The following is a 20,956-nucleotide window of genomic DNA, read 5'->3' as shown; positions in this document are numbered from 1 at the left end:
CTCAACTTCCTGCCAAATGTATACTTGTTGTCGTTCACTGCAGATAAGCCTTATCCCTGATCAGATCTAGAACTGAATACCGCCAAAGAGGTCTTCCTGAAAATGAGACCTAATGAGACCAAGTTCCAGTGACCTTACCCGATTAACAAACAAACAAGCCAACAAACAGATAAAAACAATAAACTGTCATGTCATCCTCCGGCCACTGCTGTAAATTCCAAACTGGAGCTATCAGTAAAAGGAAAAAAAGACTGTGCATCACCTTGGCCTCTATCCACTGTATCCACTGCATGTAAAAATAAACACCAGAAGCCTGGCTGAATACACACTGTCCGGGATAATCACAAGTCAAAAAGTCTTCATCAGGGCTTATGACCATAAGATAGAAGGCAACTTTCAGGAAACTTCTTTTTTTCTGGAAACTGTTTAAGAAACTAGATGTAACAGGAGCTGTTTCAAATAAACATGGGAAAGTAGACACTTTGAAAGCATGTCAACTACCGTGCCACAGGATCTGTGCGCCTTCTGAAAGTAAAGCCCAGTACTGAAATGCCCTGGAAATACACCTTCAAAAGCAAACACACGGCTGGAGACTGGAGGTAACTCTGTCCTGAAGAAATGTTTCTGAATGATCCATGGCAAGACTTCCATACATGTGTCAGAAATGGGAAGAAAAGCAAGTAGGTCAGTCATCAATATTTATAACCTGCTGAGAAGAAGCCATTTAAAAACCAATGTCCCCAAATCTATTATTAGGTACAGAGCAGCTATTTCCAAGGGACTTATGATTACATCCTTACATTTATATTTTAACAAGAGATCACTTCCTTCTGAATTGCCACACTGGAATCATCCTTCTTCTTTCTTAAATTGATGTTGCTGTAAATGTTACAAAACTAGAAATAATCAACTTAAGAACACCGAAGAGTCTTCCAAATAAATACTTCAGCTGTTTATATCAAGGTTTGGAACTTCATTGGGAGAGTTTCTTCTCCTCTCAGGAAAAATGGTGCTAATGATAATTTGGTGGCACTTTGTCAACATCCCCCTACAGTGTGTGCCACTTTTTGAATACCATACATTTTACATTTATACTGCAGCATTTCACTTGCAGTGGTGTTCAACATCTACTGCATTTTACAGCTAAGCAGGACTGTGGCAGCTTAATCACCAAGCAATTGTAAGAACATGATGTTTGTTTTTCTTTATACCCTCCCCTGCCATGATCAAGCACTTTCCTGACAATTTCTGACTCACATCTCTGATATCTTCAGCCTAGGAGTAGCTGGATGCTTTGTTATATTATCATTGAAAATTAGAAACAATACGTCATACATATTAAACAAACAAACAGGCAAGGAAAGGGAACAGGCTGGCTAGGCTCAACAACGCCTGAGGGATGCGGGTCTCAAAGCCATTGTTTTACTCTAAAAACAAACCAGGTGTTCGCATTATTATTATTTGTTTATTTAGCAGACGCCTTTATCCAAGGCGACTTATAGAGACTAGGGTGTGTGAACTATGCATCAGCTGCAGAGTCACTTACAATTACGTCTCACCCGAAAGACGGAGCACAAGGAGGTTAAGTGACTTGCTCAGGGTCACACAATGAGTCAGTGGCTGAGGTGGGATTTGAACCGGGGACCTCCTGGTTACAAGCCCGTTTCTTTAACCACTGGACCACACAGCCTCCACACAGTTCGCATGAGAAGCTCACGTGTGCAGGGGGTTGTAGTAGCTGGACAGTCGAGGCTGGTGGTGGGAACAGCAGAGCGCAGAAAACACACAAACAAAAAGGTTTAAATAATCAAAGTAAACCAAAGACGAAACACATGCTATCTCAGTGCAGGATAGGGAGCACAACCCGCTGCTCTCAGCCCTTCAAATAAACTAACTCTCTGGAGCTGTCTCCCAGCTCCTGTTTTGTAGCACCCAGTCAGGTGTAATTGAATCAATGAATCAATTAGCACCTGGCCACATTCCACATGTGTTTTAACAAGGAGGGGATTCCAACCCCAGCCCTGCCACATTCAGCACATATTTGTTTAATAAAAAAACATATATTTACAATAATTACATGTGGAAGGCCACTGCCCTGCTATGGGTGTATTTTGGAATATATGTGTAAAAGGAATTCAGTATATGTCTTTAAAATCGATTTATATTTATTTCCACCAGAAATCATGTGAAGCATGTGAAAATACTTCTTTATAGTACTTTAATGTGTTAGATACGTTAAATCATAAATAGATTTCAGGTTATTTGATTCACAGCAAACAGAAGCAAGTGGACTGATTTCCTATCCTTCCCCTAATATATGTATCCACAGAACTGGGAAATGAAGTATTAAAGGGAGTTTCACTGCAGTGGTGAATCTCAAATACAAACGTGCCTCTGTTCACTCAGATTTACTAGTTGAGCTCCAGGCGGTTTCACGAGCTGCATTATTGTCCAGGTCTGCATAACTGAGCTCCTACAGACCAGCTGTATGTCCCAATTGAAGAGCATGGGGGTGAACTACAAGTACTGTACAGGCATTGACATAGCGGAGGCATCGCTTACTCTAGACCTCAACTCTCAATACAATAGCACTGTCTCTTAGTGAAGAAAACAAATGAACTTGTACAAAGAGCAGGGGGATTGAGTCATGTTGCTTTATTATTAATAACTACCAAACACTCGACAGTACTTGATTTAGAAATACTAAAAGGAAACTTATAAATCCAATGACAAACGTTTAAATGTTTAAAGACATTGAAAAAAGACTAACAGTTACTAGCAGGCAGTACTGCAGGTCTGGATTTTACTGTGTTTGTACCCATTAAACATTTGTTTAAATTAACAGTACGTTTTGCCTCTTTCTGACTCTTTTGAAATGGACACTCCAGCTAAGGGTTACTGTGATACCTTCACTCTTGGGTCAAGTCAACCTCTAAAAAGTTAGACCAAGCTTTTTATCAACTGAATACAAGAGTCTTAAAGTCAGACATTTCCTCAAGTCACAGACACAACATATACTGTATAATCTATTACATAGGTAATAGGTTTTCTGAATATTCAGATGTGACATTATCTAGAGGTATTTCAAATCCCTGCAGTTAAAATCATATTGTACAAGGATATTCAAGGATATTTCATTTGAGTTATTCTGTGTCAGTGTTTTCTTTTCTCACAAGTCAGGTTTTTACTTGAAAGCTCTGAAAAGGATGCAGCTATGTAGATTCATTTCCACGCATGCATAGATTTTATAAACTCAGGTTTTTTGTTTTTATTACTGTGCAATGATATCTTCCTTTTGTCCATGTACTGTAGCAAGAGCGTGTCCATCACATCCGCCAGCTGCATTGTAGTTCTCACTTTGCATGACACATTCTATTCTATCAGTGCTTGAGTTCTTCACACACTGCAGTGTGTTTCTACTTCCAGATCTCATCCCTAGCGCTGCACCCCTAATCACTCTTTTCTACACTTGCCCTTACTGCTCACAGTCATTCAAACAGTTGGAGCTAAAATGTACCAGCACTCTACATCCTGCTGCCTAAGAATCATTACAACTGAAACCATTGAACACCTTCAAGTAATAGTGATGCCGTGCTTCCAGCTTCCAAAACCCCCTTCTGACAACTGCATGCTGTTAACTCAGTCTAGTTTGAACACTTACTGTCGGGCTCAAAAGTGTAAACGTTGTGACAGGAAGGGGATATAAGGCATACATCTGCAAACAACTTGATGCAACCTGCAAGGAGCCTGTACTTTAATTAAACCACATGAACTGCAGAAGACAATGCTATTTGTATCTGTCTTAAAGGTAATCTGCAGAGGCAATATGCAGTGCAGTGGTGGAGTTTTCAGGCTACGTCAGAAAATGAACTGCAATCTCGCTGTTCCCTGAATAGTTGCTGTACAGAGGAAGAGGTTCAACTGCAGATCAGTAACTGCAATGAAGCAACTGCAACTGCACTCCAAATACAGAACAATCACAGACCAAGTGCAAGTGTTGCCAGAGGTTCTACTTTGAAGCATGTGGCTGCCTTGGAGATGGAAACTCATGAGAATGGTAAAAGTAAGCAGGTCCCTTTGAGACGGAAAACTTTAACCTTGTCTACTGTACTGTATCTCTTTAATCTCAAATAATGTATAATACTGCTGTTATGTGGAATTCAAAAGCTTATTTTAATACCAAAGGCTGATTTTAATGCTTTTTTTGAATATGCCATAAGCATTTTATGGTACAAAAAGGTTCTGTAACCACAGTAACCTTTTAAGTTTTTGATTAATGCAATAGTATCATTCATTAGGGAATAACTCCAGGGTACAAAAAATGATTTATCAGCATGTTACGTTATGTTGGAAAACTGTAAAAGAGAGAAACAAAAGAATTTTGAAAAATGTTCTCATCCCTATGATATGCTTTGATGAGAGAGTATGAATATTCAAAACATAAGAACTACTTTGATCTAGACAAGAAAACTACATGGGCAACAATTACACATGGAATCACAGTCAAACTGCCCCTTTGACAGCAGTGGTGCTGTGTTGTATGAGAATGAAACATGCTTAATAGAATCACAGGGTACAAAGATGACCTCATGATCCAAATATCCCAGCTCTTTATATATACAACTACATAGAAATACTTCCACTCTTTACCCCCAGGAGTGATTTACCGAGCCCCTTATAAAGGCACTAAAACCACTGTGAAAAGAGGTCAGCTTCTGATTGGCTCATTACTATTGGGTATGCCGTTCTGAGGCAATGCATTTGTAACTATAATTGGTAGAATATACAGTATAGTAAAAGTAACATACAGTACAGTTCTAGACCAGGAGTCTTTCTCAATGTCTTCAAATGAAGACACTTCTTTTAGAATTAATTCAGGTTTTGAGGCTATAACAAAGAATGTGAAGAATCTGATGGTGTATAATAACTACAGCTGTGGCCAAAAGTTCTGTACCACCCTATAGAATGAACTAATGTTGCTTCATAAAGTCGAATGAAACTAGCTGAATAATGTTACGTTAACATATTGAATTGCATACCGCTTTGTAGTTTTCCATATACTTAACGAAAAACTGACAACAATTGAATAATGTGACATTTCAAAATCTAACATTAAATACTGTACTACTATTATGGCTTCTAGTAAACTTTTGAAATATAATTTTGTAGTTTTTTTGATTACATGATGTTAAAAAAAAGATCTAAATTATGTTCATATAGTAAAAAAAAAAATTAAAAATCTAAATTTCTAGGTGATGCAAAACTTTTGGTCATAGCTGTAGTGCTGGAGCTGGAAAAATTCTGTAATAAATCACCTACTTTTTATTTTCTCTGAAAGTCAGTGGCAGCCCAACATTACTGTGTCAGACAGGGCATCTGTCCCCCAGTGCTATGTTAAATGCTTGCTTGTGATAACCACACGCAATGTAAAAATATTATTGCATGTTATCAGGCACAGTGCAGAGCCACTAAAAAACAAAAGTAGGTTAAGCCCATTGTTATTGCAGAGATTAAAGGTTAAAACATAATAGTGCTCTGTTTTTTTTCTCCCTGTTGCACCACAGTTAACTAGACTAGAGTTTCTATTGTTCGGTCTTAGGAGACAGATATTTCTGGACGTGTGTCAGGTGGATTTTGTAAGATTTCTGCTGTTGCTGTTGCTGTCTAGCCATGGAGCCCCAGATAACGAGACAGTGGGTATTACTCCATTGATCTAAACCATGGCAGAGCTAAATGCAGCCACCACATACATTTACATTTAGGGCCAAACCTGTAATTGCACTTTCTTTCAAAGACAATATACTCTAAAGCGACTCCTCACGCACACTCTGCTTTGTTTTTACAAAGCCCCTTCTTTTAATTATTTAAACAAAGCTGTTAAGATCAATTGAATAGACCACACTGGCTATAAAATAAATCATCTTAAACGTTAAACACTGCAGAAGTCATCACTAAGTGTGACGGACCGGGGAACAAGCACCTTTCAATCAGAACAAAAAGAGAGACAAGGACATTGAAACTCAAGGATCTTTGGAAAATGTTGGACTAATCAATTACTGGGTATATCCAGGTTTTATACTTTTGAGAAAACCTGTTTTAAGATTTGTATTGTTTCATTGGTAAAACACATACTGTAAGAAACATCAGATATATAGAAAAGTCAAGTAGAAAATCCATAAGGTAATGCCCTTGTCAGTATTGATGTGTCTATACATTTCAATGTAAAAGCACATCCTGAACTGATTGATATGAACTGCGTTGAGCAATTTAAAGACAGGTCTGTGAGCTCTGATAAGCACAGACAGACAGACAGACAGACAGACAGACAGTGGCTCTATACAATTTATCTAAACAGCCATAGATCTAAATAGCATCATCAACAAAACATGAACCTTCCTGAGTTTTTTCGTGTTTTTACAGACAGAAACACAGACAAATCTACACTGTTAGATGTTTCATGTGGCCCTTTATTAATGATGCTAATGATCTGAAGCACAGTGTAGAATATACCCTAGAGTGCTGGGTCTCTAACCCTGGAGACTGAGAATCGATCCTCAGTCTGTCCATCATGCTCTAAGTGTTCACGCTGCCCCAGACCAGTCATTTCACTGTCTGTGAAGGGTGGAACATTAACAGCTAATGCAGCTGGTGGAACAGCCCCAATAATGTCAGGACTGTAATTAACACCATGGTGCTAAGTGCTGCAGTCTATGTAATACTGCTGTAAAATGTCATAAATCAGGGCCTGCCATCACAGGTTCACACAGAATATTGTTTAGGGTGCTGCAGGATACAAGCCGATATCCACTCCAGGAGGGCCTACTGGCCACTCTGACCTCAAGTGGGTGACATTTTCTTTTTTTACAGCACCCTAAACTGTATATTAAGAATAATAACATTAATTGAACAGCATAGCTAGTTTTAATGTGACATCATTTCCATCTGATACAAATCTATCTCTCTCTCTCTATATATATATATATATATGTCTGTGTATGTATTTTTTTCAACACAGAAGTTGGATAAGTGCTGTACGGAACAGCAGCACAGAATCTCAGAGAAGATTTATAATGCAGTATTACTCTAGCTCCAAGCACTGTGTAAATATGCACAGTGGGACATAGCCTAATACTGTCCCTGTGGATAACATTACATCATCTGTACATGTATAAAGTTTTACTTGTACAAGCCAAAGACATTGTGCATATACACACAAATAGGAACAAATGGGTATTTTATTTAAAGAGGGATTTACAAGGAAGCAATGCATTTTCAAGGAAGCAATGCGTTTTCAAGGCTTTTGTGAAATATCTACACATTATTTAGCTTTTGGGGTTAATGTTTAAATAATACAAATAGGAACAAACCTGACATTTTACTTACATTTAAAGACAGAGTGTTTGCCTCACTGCTAGAGATGCTGCTTTTCACAAAGTCTCCTTCTTTTAAGGGTTTAAACCGCGGTGGTATTTGATCTGGCTTCTGTTTATATCAATTGACCTCATAAGCTCTGTCTTATTAGAATGAATAAAAAGTTTACCACAGTCATTTTGCAGTTTCCTATGCTCTTCACATACATTTGCTTTGCATTTACCATGCTTTGCCATGCTTTTTAAAAATATACCTAACCAAACCTCTCTGGGATTTACACTGCTTACCCATGCTTTACTATGCTTTATTACTTTGAATAAATAAGACTTTTTGTTCTCGCTTGTATAGCGTGTACTTTTTGTTCTAGCTTGTACATGATTCCAGCTGTAGTGCCCAGATGTATAAACAACTTTAAAACCAACACAAGAATGGTATTTTATTATTCCGATTACAGATTTCAGTGTGTATCAATGCATTTGTAATTGATTTATAATAAGAGGAGATAAACGTCTATCTGCAAGCTAAAAGCACAGGAGGATTTAGGCGTATTTTGCACCAAATACATTTATTATCTGTGGTTAAAACTCGATTCTTAAGTTATTAAAACCTGCAACATTGAGATCATCCTGGAGTTTCCTTTGAATTAGATGGCATATCACGTGAGTTAATTTTACCATGCAGCATTTGAACCCTATTCATTGCAGTATTGACCTTTGGATCAGTCTCTCTTAAAACCGCCACCTTAAAATAAGCACATAAGAAAGTTTACAAACGAGAGGAGGCCATTCGGCCCATCTTGCTCGTCTGGTTGTTAGTAGCTTATTGATCCCAGAATCTCATCAAGCAGCTTCTTGAAGGATCCCAGGGTGTCAGCTTCAACAACATTACTGGGGAGTTGGTTCCAGACTCCCACAATTCTCTGTGTAAAAAAACTGCTTCCTATTTTCTGTTCTGAATGCCCCTTTATTTAATCTCCACTTGTGACCCCTGGTCCTTATTTCTTTTTTCAGGTCCAAAAAGTCCCTTGGGTCGACATTGTCAATACCTTTTAGAATTTTGAATGCTTGAATCAGATCGCCACGTAGTCTTCTTTGTTCAAGACTGAATAGATTCAATTCTTTTAGCATGTCTGCATACAACATGCCTTTTAAACCCGGGATAATTCTGGTTGCTCTTCTTTGCACTCTTTCTAGAGCAGCAATATTCTTTTTGTAGCGAGGTGACCAGAACTGAACACAGTATTCTAGATGAGGTCTTACATATAAATCTACTGTTGAAAAGACCCAAAATCCATCAAGTAACATTTAAACCTTAAGGGAGAAGACAAATATAGCAAGTGGCAGTTAAAGGGCTAATAAAACAAACAGAACAACATAAATATCTAGCAAAATTACTCCAAAAAGGTCCACAGTGAGCTTTGGCATACAGAAAACTAAACCCAAACTATGCTACTGCCTCCAAACTCCCAGTATTTAGTTATTTAATTAGCCTCAGAAGTTACTGTTTTGCCACTTTGGTGCCAAACTTTTAGGTCGACTTAGGTTTTCATCAACACTGCATACATAAGTCTTGCATGACACTGCGCCAATTCAAACCCCTCGCAATAAACACCGTAATTAGCACATTTATGGGCTGGAAAAAGTCTTGCCTGTTAACATTTTAAATCTCTGTCAAACACACTGGCAAACAACACTGTTGTCACCCACCCCTATAATACAAAATTAACAAATAACACTAATATATACAGTGAAGCAGATGGCAGGGCCCACTACCAGCTGCTACCATCCATTTTAAGTGCACAGGTTCAGTGTCAGGTGAGGGGGGATTCATTATATAAATCTGTTGTATTTGCAGCTCATGTAATTGGCACCCTAGGGCCTGTAAAGGCATGACTTGGGGCCCCGCGTCTCAGAATCCCTGAACACTGAATCCCTGAGAGCGGAGATGCAGCTGCAGACATGTGGAAGGAGGGGCTCATTCAAGTCATTGTTCTTGAGTTTAATGAGAGAAACTACTTTTAACTTAAGGGTAGCCTTGTCTTTGATTCGAGATAACTTGACTTCTGAGAACGATTGTTTTTTTAAGGCATACATGCATACAGGTTATTATACAGAAAAAAATACAAAACAATTCTCCAAAACATTTTAAACATATATACAACTCTTATAAAAGTTTACCATAGTGAACGCATAGCAAAGTGTAATAAAGCATTGTGGAAGCATGGTAAAGCATAGGTAAGCATTGCAAAGAATAGGGAGATATGGTAAAGCATATTAATAAACATGGCAAACTAGGGTAAACTATGGTAAACACAGTATAACCATGGGAAAAGCATTGTAAAAGTACAACAATACTGTGGTGAACCTTTATAAGGGAATACATGCATAAACTTGCCATATATTACAACATGTATAAAAAATATATTATACACAGGTTAAAATGCCTGACATTTCAGTCATTTGTAATAAAAAATATATATTAGTTTTAAATATTAGGCTATATTTAACAGTACAAACCATAAAAAGAATGTGCAAAGACACCATGTTAAACTTGTATATGGGTGTCATTTATTTTTGCTACTGGTAAAGTAGAGCAGGGCCCCTCTTAGTTGGTATTTTGGCAGGTTTTCCATGGATTAATATTGCATCACCATCATTTTTGGATTATGTATTTTCAGTTTTTAACGTTCTTATAGTGGGATCTGTTGCTCTGTAAAACCTCCTAAAGTACTAAATGCAATTTGACTACTGTCATCTGGCATATTTCCTTCTGCGTGTTGAAACTGCAAAGCTTACGTAAGTCACATAACGTTGATGGATTTTTTAACATTTCACTTACTGTGCTGCCAACAAAGTTGATTCAAATCACTGTATCCCATCAGCTCTGAAACGGCCCTCATACCACCACTGTTTAATGCAGGTGTGTCTTTTTGAAATGCATTGCAGATTTATAAGTGGCATCGCCTGCAGTAAATGATGGCAATGCTGTTAATCGTGTGGCTCCTATCTCGTGACCTGCCTGAGCAGCTTGCTGTAAAGTCAGTGCAGGCTTGTGTTTTATATGTTCTTGCACAACACACAGTTATAAAACACTGGATAGGTTTGGAGCCCAGGTGGAATTTTCATTGCCTTGTATAGTTGTATAAATGTGTAAACAGAAGTGCGCCATGCAGTCCTCACTGAAGTGCAACACAGTGTAATTACAGCTGTCTGCAACTCAATTCACATCAAAGTTGCAATTACTTCTTTAAATGTTAAGCAGGGTTTTATGGTATATCGTGAAACCTGTGTACTCCAGCTCCTCTATAAACCGGCATTCCTTCCACACGTCGGCATGACTTGTGTGTCCCGATCAAATCCCTATTGAAATGAATAGGGTGATTCCCTCTACAATCCAGAACCTGTCTATTCTGGAATCAGGATTTTTAAGTCTCTTCCATCTAAATTCAATTTAAATCTGTGATTTAAAACTAGAACTTTTAAAACGTCAGGCATTCTGAAAAGAAGCCTGTTTAGAAGCAACATGGAGAAAAGCTGAATGCCAGCAGAAAAGGACTGAATCCTGCATGCAGTACAAACAAGTGAATGTCTTTCTACAGCAGTGCCTTACACCGGCTTGTGCTAACAACAGGGGCATATTTTGTTGGGCATTGTTGTGTTTGAAGTTTGCTTAGTCATTATTGTGTTTATTTTACTGTGTACCGTATGTGCAGCAATAAAGTTGTTTTTTTAAAGCATTCAAATTGTTTTGTCATTTTACCTTTTTTTAGGTACAGTATTATTATTTCACAACAACTGTAATCCAGCACACTGTCTAATCCGACACAATTTTCCGGTCCCAAGCAACGCCGGATTGGACAGCTTTTACTGTCAATTTCCTGTTTCCGTAATTGTGCTGCATGTCCATGAACTTTAGAACAAAACATAGCATCCCCGGGAGCATAATCTAAGGGGAATGTCATTATGAGAGTGAATGGATTGTAAGCATGAAGTAAAATGGATGGATGAGGCCATTAACATTGATTGTAACCTGACATGCTTTACCAAACAATAGTTTATGTTTTAATCCAAAAAAAAAATTCTCTTAAGGTTTTACCAGTAAACTGAGCACCAAGTTTACAAGGAACAGTCTTCAAAGTGGATAAAATGCTTCAACAGTGCGAAGAACGAGAAGTGTTTTAGAAAGCAGAACGTTGCAGCCAATGCAGACCGTCTTTATACATCAGGGCAGACCAGCTTCTCTAGTCCTCTGTACGGAATGCATCTGCAGGTACTGACAGCAAAACAGAAAACCATAAATAAAACGTTTCAGTACAATCCTAAATTCTTTATATACAGCTATGGCCAAAAGTGTTGCATCACCTCGAAGTTTAGGATTGTGACATAATTAAAATAAAAAACTATACGAACAGAATTTAGAGCTACATATAAAACCTGACATAGCTTGCTAAATTCAACACACATACAGCTCTGGTGGTTCTCATAGTCAGAAAGGAAGAAAAAAAATGTGTTCAATAAAGTTATCAAACCACATACAGTATACAGAACTCGGATATTCATTACAGGTCTTGATTACAGTTTATAAAATTGTTTTCAATTAGCTTGATTGAATTTCATTCAGATAATAATTGAGCCAATTCCAATTTTAAGAAAGTTGAAGTAAAGACTGAAGATTTTTTACACTACTGCAAAAACACATGTGATCCATCGCCTATTGAGATATAAGATGTTAGTACATCATGATTACAATTCTATATTACAAGGGATTGTATCATTGCAAACAATGCGTCAATAAAGGCTTGATACAACAAGAAATCACGCCCATCTGTTCAAAGTGGTTTATACACTGCTAATGACAAATAAAACACTGTGATTTTTAAACTTTGTTTTTAATTTATATCATTGTACATCAGTGTAACTGTTTCATGTTTTATACACATTGGTGTTTGAAATGAATATTGTTTTCTTTGTACATTTAAATCTGAAATGCCAGTCCATGAGCCCAGGCTGTCCCTACTAACTGACCCTGTGGTTCAGTGTGGCGCACCTGAACAGCTCCTTACCATGTGACTGCTGGTGTTGCTCTGCCCCTCCCAGGCCATTAGTGTTTACCAATCCACACCACTAAACCCTGTGATGGGCAGGATCACGTACGCATGTTACAAGTGGTTTCTTTTCCTGTTTTTGCTTTCCTCTCCCCTTGGTGTATTCTGTATTTTGTGATCCATTCCCTAAATTTATTGTTGTTTTAATGTACATGTTTAATGTTAGGTCCACATTTGATCTACCTTAAACCTGCACTGGATTTGCCTGGCTAACAGCTGAGCCTCCAGCACCCAGACTGTGAATAAATAAGTCATCCTCCAGAAGGTTGACACCAAAGTTAATTATTCAAGAAGCGTGTCGTTCATCAAAACGGAAGCAATGATCTGGTTCAAAAGAATAACAATGACAGCATTTTCAATCTCAAAAAGGTAATCTTTTGTCTCTGACTCAGACCTATTGATATGAGCATCATTCTCTTCCAGGCGAGCCTCTTAAAGGGGCCATTCTCTCCTCACCCCTTCACATCTTTTGAATTCAAACTAAAAAAAAAAAATGTTTTGGAAAGGGCAGTGGTTTCCTTTTGGAAACCTCAAGAGCCCATTTGTCATGAGGTGTGAACAGGAATGTTTTTTGCGTGTTTCCTGGGGTCACCTTTCAGTCTTTGCCAGCGTGCTGCACCACACATTTTTACTGCTTCCATTCCTGCTTTGCACCTGTTTGTTCACAAATAAAAACAAATGATCTTCTAATGCCAAAAGGAAAACCACTTTAGTAACAATCTGTTCCCCACAGTACACCTCAGACACTGCCATCATTTATCTGAACATTAATAAAGGGTCTAATTATCTGCTGCTAGATAGTACCTGTGTAACACAGTATCTTTCGCTCTCGGAACAACAAAATCAGTCACCAATGAACTGGAGAGCTCACTGCATTGCAGTACACACACATACACACTGCCTGGACGCTTCAGAAGGACCTGTACCTAACATGGGGTTGGGCGCGGTTTGCCCTGATAACTGCTTTGACACGATGTGCCATGGACTCTGCAAGGTGCTGTAAGGTGCTTGGAGGAATGTTAATCCATTCAGTCATTCTAATTTCACACAAGTGGAGAAAGAGACAAATGATTGTGATGCCAAGTGTGTCGTTTCATTTCATCCCAAACATGCTCAATAGGATTGAGATCCGGGTATTGTGCTGGCCATGGAAGACGCCTTAAGACTTCGGCATGCTACTCCAAACCAAACCAATCACCTCTTCAAAAACAGACAACATGTTTTAATGAGTGGTGCCTCAATGCTATTTATTTACTACCAATGAAAGCAGAACCAATTACAACCTTCTTTTTAACCCAAAACGTGGTTCTGTGATGGTGATGGCCAATACTATTAAAAAAAAAAAAAAACACTGCATATATTTGAAGGCATTTATGTATGCCACAGAACCTGTCCTGTTACTGGTAATACTGATTTGGAAACACAGACAAACCTGCAATATGTAGCATACACTGTGTGTAAATGGTCTGTCTCTCACTGTCTAAAAGCAGTATATTAGTCAGTTTTAAGCACAATAGGCAAGACAGACGATCTAGCAGACACTAATTGAGGGATGATGTAACAATTGTAAGTTCGCCCTGGATAAGGACGTCTGCTAAAAAAAAAACAATAATAATAATAATAATAATGATATTGGCACATTTTTCAGGGAACAAAGCAGCTGGGTGGAGCCACTACTGGTGGGCGGAGCCAGTATTGAGGGGCGGAGCATGTCTTGTGTGGCCAACAATATTAAGAAGGAGGTTTGTTTCCAATATAAGGAAACATACTAGATGGTAACATGGCGGAATGAGAAGGCTGAGAACGGAGCAATTCATCAGAAGCCTCCCTGCCTGCACTCCCTCGATAACAGAATTTACATCCTACATAGGAGACATAAGGGACCAGCCCCTGTTTTTGACTGAATACAGTAAGACAAGTCACAAAGTTCTGTATTTAGACGGGAACCTGTCTAGTAGTTGGAAGCCGTGTTTAAAAATATGTATTACAGACATGGGTACTATACAGTAGAAGTTAGTGCCGAGTAGCACATTTTAGGGCACTTTCAACCCTGCCCATGCCCTTATAAAAGTTTCCTATAGTAAAAGCATAGTGAAAGCATGGTGAAGCATAGGCAAACATTGTAAAGAATAACAAGGTATCATAAAGCATATTATTAAACATGGCAAACCAGGGTAAACTATGAAGAAAGCAGAGAACAACATACAGAGCAAAGATAGCAGTTGAGGCTACCTCCCAGTAGAAGTACCCTTATGAGAACACCCCTTTAAAGAAACTGCTCTCTAGTCCAAACAGGAGAGGCCTCCCCAGTATTTCCACCAGTATCAAAACTCAGTCAGAAACAACAGTTTGCACGATCCTTTTCCATGTCTCCAGAACAGCTTGAGGTTCTAATATAATACAGTCAAACACATATTAAGATTGCCTGTTAAGAACCAACCACCTCATTAATACAGCTGAAAATCACCATAATGTTTAATAAGCATGCTAATTACCCATATGCAGCCCATTGAGCAGTCATTACACAAGGTTACACTGGATAATGACAAAGTACTTCATTTTATTTGATGCTTTTTCTTTGCTTTCCCACAATAAATAAATAAATAAATAACATAATAACAGGTGTTCACCAGCTGTCTGCATTTTATTATTATTATTATTATTTATTTCTTAGCAGACGCCCTTATCCAGGGCGACTTACAATTGTTACAAGATATCACATTTATTTTTACATACAATTACCCATTTATACAGTAGGGTTTTTTACTGGAGCAATCTAGGTAAAGTACCTTGCTCAAGGGTACAGCAGCAGTGTCCCCCACTGGGGATTGAACCCACAACCCTCTGGTTAAGAGTCCAGAGCCCTAACCACTACTCCACACTGCTGCCCTGCATTCTGGTCAAGCACATTTGCTCAACTAGTTAAATACTTTTAAAAGGTCTTATTAATTGGGTTACAAATTACATATTTGACATGCACACGTGCACATCTATGCTGTATTCCTAATCTTGTTTTGCATTGCCTGTAGCAATTTGGATGTGTTCATAAAACGCTTTACACCAGTTTGAAATACCCAAACAGTTAAATAATTTACATATTTCCAATTTGTGGCAAGATCAATTTATAGAAACAGTGCTGTACTATACAATTACGTTGCTCTGTGTAATCATCCAAATTCAACAGACAGCGCTCATTTCAGATTTCCTTCACCCAATTACTTTGTCTCTTAATTAACAGCATGTGTAAATTTGAAAAAGTGCTGTCCAATCGTATTGGATACATTATTTTCTTTATTATTAAAACAAAAACCCGCTGACAACCAAAGGTGGAGTCTTCAAAAACACAATGACTGTATAAAACACAATGACTGTAACCTAAATGCTTCACAAGTCCCGAATTGCAACTATTGACGGCACCATCAATAACCAGCATGAAGAACACCCCACTATTCAGCATGAACACCCCACTATTCAGCATGAAGAACACCCCACTATTCAGCATGAGGAACACCCCACTATTCAGCATGAAGAACACCCCACTATTCAGCATGAAGAACACCCCACTATTCAGCATGAAGAACACCCCACTATTCAGCATAAACACCCCACTATTCAGCATGAAGAACACCCCACTATTCAGCATGAACACCCCACTATTCAGCATGAAGAACACCCCACTATTCAGCATGAACACCCCACTATTCAGCATGAAGAACACCCCACTATTCAGCATGAACACACCACTATTCAGCATAAACACCCCACTATTCAGCATGAAGAACACCCCACTATTCAGCATGAAGAACACCCCACTATTCAGCATGAACACCCCACTATTCAGCATGAACACCCCACTATTCCTCATTAAAAACACAACCTGCAGCCTCATACATGACCACCATGCTGCAATCTGCTAACCATTTCCTTTTTGTAAAACAAACCATCTGAAACAAAAAACATGATAAAACTGTATTTTATTATTATTTTTTGTAATCTACTCAAAACTAAATTAGAAAATTGGAACAGTTTGTTCAAAAAGACAATTAAAATAACATCAGGAGTGGTTAAACAGTTCAACAAAGTGCTAAAGAAATGGTCTAAACCAGGGATGTCAAATCACAGGCCTGAACTGCCATTCCACTCCAGATTTAATAAGTACAATTAGATAATGAACGACTTCAGGGTCTGCATGTCTCCAATTTTAAAGTGCAAAAAAACTAACAATTTATTTATAGGAAGCAAAAGATAATCAAATAAGCGGTACATTGTACTTCATAACCCGTAATGCCTGTTCTCACAGAAACACAGATAATGTTTTTTTTTTTTTTTTTTTTACAGTGCTCCCCCTTTATAAGGTGGCCCTTGATAACGCTTATATTGTATCACGGCATGGTTGTGGCTCCCATTTCCCCCATAATGCCAGTCCACTAGCACTTTTAGACTTGATGTAAGGCGGTAAACAAGTAGCTCCCTGTCATAGCTATTGCTCCAGAATATATCGTTATAAAGGAGGTGCACTCTAATAGTTTTGTTGTGTTTTAGTGGCTATTTAGAAATATCAGCTGGGTGTTTTGTGTAAAACTGATAAAATTGTAAAATTAAAAAAAATATGTCTTGGATAACTAGGCTGACCTATATTGGCTCTACCTTTTTGTATAAAAGTGAAATACAGTTTGTCAGTGTGATACTGTAAAACTGTGATAAAGTATTTGTTTATTTAGAAGACGCCTTTCTCCAAGGCGACTTACAGGGACTAGGGTATGTGAACTATGCATCAGTCACTCACAACAATGTCTCACCAGAAAGACGGAATGCAAGGAAGTTAAGTAACTTGCTCAGGGTCACACAATGAGAGTGGCTGAGCCGGGATTTAAACCGTGGACCTCCTGGTTACAAGCCCTTTTCTTTTAACCACTGGACTACACTTGCGTGGCTCACCCTCTGCCTCTTGCTCTCTTTCGGCAGTTGTCACCCAAAGTTCAGCCCTGGGACCCCTCCTGTTTTCTCTCTACACCCACTCCCTGGCTCCCCTCATCTCCTCCCATGGATTCTCGTGTCATTTCTAGGTGAGCCGAGGACACCCTGTAGTCCCTCACCAGAGACCCCTGTAGTCTGGCTGGGCGCCTGCGGGCTTGCCTGTAAGCTGCCCGGAGCTGCATTGTCCTCCGACGCAGTAGCTCCTAGGTGGCTGCATGGTGAGTCTGCAGTGTGAAAAGAAGCTGTCGGCTGACGGCACATGCATCGGAGGACAGCGCGTGTTTGTCTTCGCCACTCCTGACTCAGTGCAGTGGTGGTAGTAGTGAGTCGAGCTTAAATAATAATTGGATATCCTAAATTGGGAGAAAATAATAAAATATAATTGGCGACTACTAAATTTAAAAAATAATAATTATAATAATAATAATAATAATAATAATAATAATAATAATAATAATAATAATAATAATTAAAGGTATTTTTGAAAACCACAAATCTGTTTAACATTAAACTGTTAGACTGGAGCTTTTTATAAATGGAGCAATGCTGCATTCTAGAATTGTAGTGAAGAAAGTCATGTGCTCAGACTCATCTCCTTTGCTTTGTAGTGTTCTGATTATGAATGCACAGCGAGGCTCTCTAATTTCATCAATCAATTAGATTAGAACCCCTCAGTGGTTTGTGGAAATGGTCAGCATTACTTAAGGTAAAACTCAATCTCATCTCTTTCCAGTATCAAACTGGAGCTGCCTTCGGTTCCATCTGCAATCCACAATCCAGTCTGCAACCCACACTCCAGTCTGTAACCAGACATTACACAAAAGTCAAAGATCACCTGTACTGTATGCATTCACCAGCCTCCAATATTTCCCTGACAGCATAATATATTCATAACCTTGGTTTTCAGTCTACATATCTTTAAGACCTCTCTCTCTCTCGATTCCTTTGCATCCTTTGCAAAAACTTCCACCTTCAGGGTGAGTTGGAGAGTGAGGTCTGCCTGCAATCCCAATTGGGGCTGACAGACAGACAGACAGACAGACCGACAGACAGAGTCCCAATTGAAATTGTTTTGGTCTTAATCTGCTTCTGATGTAAATGAACAGGTCTGAATTTAAATTACATTCAGTCCCAGTGAAGGATGGAAATGTGGCATTAGATATAAAACACAATACAACCACAATGATTCCAGGATACAGAGGATTAAATGCCTGGTTTCTGTTTCTTTTTTATTTTGTCACTTGAAAGGTTGTTTTTAATGCTTTGGAATAAAAAAGTCATCAAAATTGCATCACAGAAGGTTTTATTATTAATTGGGATTTATTGTGAATTCAAAATTAAAAGGTATTAGTATGAAATCTTCTAATGGAACTTAAAATAAAAGGTTACCAGCTCATCAAATCCATTTGCAAATAACTTCACCATCAAGAACTAAATCCCTAGATTAAAAGATAATTTCCATGAAATACTGTCATCCTAAAACAGCATTTCTATTCCTTATTGACTTTGTCAGTCTTCCCTGCTTACCATACTTTTTTTTGAAAGAGAAATCTCCATGTTTTAGTTTTGTCAAATAAGCAGGTGTTTTTTTTTTCTTTTTCTTGCTTTAATTTTTTTAAAACGTATTTAAATACTGGAGAAAACTGTTTAGAAATGCCCCTGTGTGCCATACAAGATATAACTCCACAAAACAGATTTATGTTAAATAAATAACATTAAAATTAAATTTTAAAAAAATTAACAATTGTATTCATATGTTGGACACCGTATGGGGAAAAAGGGGGGAAATAATATCTCAGTAATTATGGGAAAACTTAAATACCTTAAAAAACACTGCGGCAATATTACTGAAATACAGTATAAACCGTAAGAAACCGCGCTTCACATTTTTTAAAACATATTTGTGGTTTGTGGCTAAGTGTATTTTCAAATCAATTACCAAAAGCACAACAATGTGTTTCAAATATAATATTTGTTTAATTCTTAAACATTGACGTTTACTGTGGCAGCAACGGCGATGTTGAATCAGCAGTACAGTGCAGTAGTCTGATCTCTATACTGTACTGATGTTGTTTGTAGTAATACAGTATACTGCAGTATACTGTAGTATTTTTGCATGCTACAAAGCAACAGTGTTGTCAGACCACCCATGCAATCACTATTCTGGTCTATACCTGTGACATTCCACAGGTTCACCAATAAATCAAGTCGAAGTTGAAAAGTTCACTATCCACATATGTCTGTGAAAGGTTAACCAAATATCACCTTTAAAAACTCTAACAAATCTGTGGGCTGACAGAAACCAAAATAAGATTACGCACTAATTGAATACATTAATACATAAATAAATAAATAAATAAATAAAAAATAAATAAATAAGAAAAAAATCACAAGCTTAATCTAGAAAATCCAGAAATGTTGTGACACATAAAACACCATTATATCAGAATACAGGCTAATAAAAACAACTAAAGAAAAATAAAATAATTCTCTCCAAATTCAATTGCAAGTTTGTGCCTCTGTCAGCCCAGCTCCTGGTGTTTTTTTTTTGCGTGATTATCCTGGATATTGTCCGTGGCTATGTGGGGAGGGTTAATAGCTAATGCCCACTGCGGTGCTACGCGATTTGATATTATTCCAAGGTTCAATCGTATTGGCACGCTTAATGTCTGGATTATTTCACCTACCTGTTTATCCAGAGTGTCTTTGCCCACCGCTGACACTTTTGGCGCAGGGACTGTCTCGCAGGTGCTCCCCTCTAACAGATAGATCCCAGAAGGTCTGGTGCTCTGGTCGTTTTCGAAGTAAAAGAGGACATTCTGGTAGAGGGCGAACCACTTTTCGTGCCACCTGCTGTTTTCGGCAGTTTTTTTGCTCAGGTAGCCCCGTTTGGTCCCCTCTTTACGCGCAACGACTGACAGATACAAAGCATGCCCTTCATTATATCTCACCGTTTTCTGCATTTTTCCCCCAGATTGATTTTAAGAGCGATTAGCTTGCCACCATATCTCCACTTTTTTTCTTGAAAAAAAAGCAACAGCAAAGAAAAAAAGAGGAAACGAGTTACAAAACCAGGGTCCAGAGATTGCCAGGGCACGTGGAAAAGTTACGAATGCTGCACCGCAGCCCATCTGCCATCCAGCTGCAGCAATCTAACGAGTGTTATATCCAGTCCAGTTGAATTGAGATATATATATATATATATATATATATATATATATATATATATATATATATATATATATATATATATATATATATATATATAAATTCAACTATAAAGCCAAAATCCAAAGTAACAATGAAACCGATCGATTTATAATAAATAGAGTGGGGGGAAAAACATATAAAACGCTAAAGAAAAAAATGATATATTAGATCCAGTGAACAGAAGGTAAAAGAGAATCACGAGGGAGATCAGCTTTAATCGGCTTTGACACCAGTTTAAAGAGCCAGGTCTCTCGTCCCCGCTGGCTGGTTTATCTTCTGTAGAACTCAATTTTA

General features: G+C 38.1%; 1 protein-coding gene across 11 annotated transcripts in view; it reads right to left on the bottom strand.

The window, feature by feature from the left end:
- Positions 1-20,658, bottom strand: part of LOC117403791 (ras-specific guanine nucleotide-releasing factor 2) — an 88,560-nt gene extending 67,902 nt beyond the window's left edge. For all 11 annotated transcript variants that reach the window (XM_058986644.1, XM_058986661.1, XM_058986665.1 and 8 more), the window contains exon 1: positions 20,140-20,658. In XM_058986644.1, coding sequence (XP_058842627.1) covers positions 20,140-20,415 — 276 coding nt within the window. In that variant the 5' untranslated portion in view covers positions 20,416-20,658. The remainder of the gene's footprint in view (positions 1-20,139) is intronic.
- Between the last annotated feature and the right edge of the window lie 298 nt (positions 20,659-20,956).

The sequence above is a fragment of the Acipenser ruthenus genome, chromosome 2 (assembly GCF_902713425.1).
Source record: "Acipenser ruthenus chromosome 2, fAciRut3.2 maternal haplotype, whole genome shotgun sequence".
Taxonomy (NCBI): domain Eukaryota; kingdom Metazoa; phylum Chordata; class Actinopteri; order Acipenseriformes; family Acipenseridae; genus Acipenser; species Acipenser ruthenus.
This window is presented reverse-complemented; position numbering and strand designations above follow the sequence as displayed.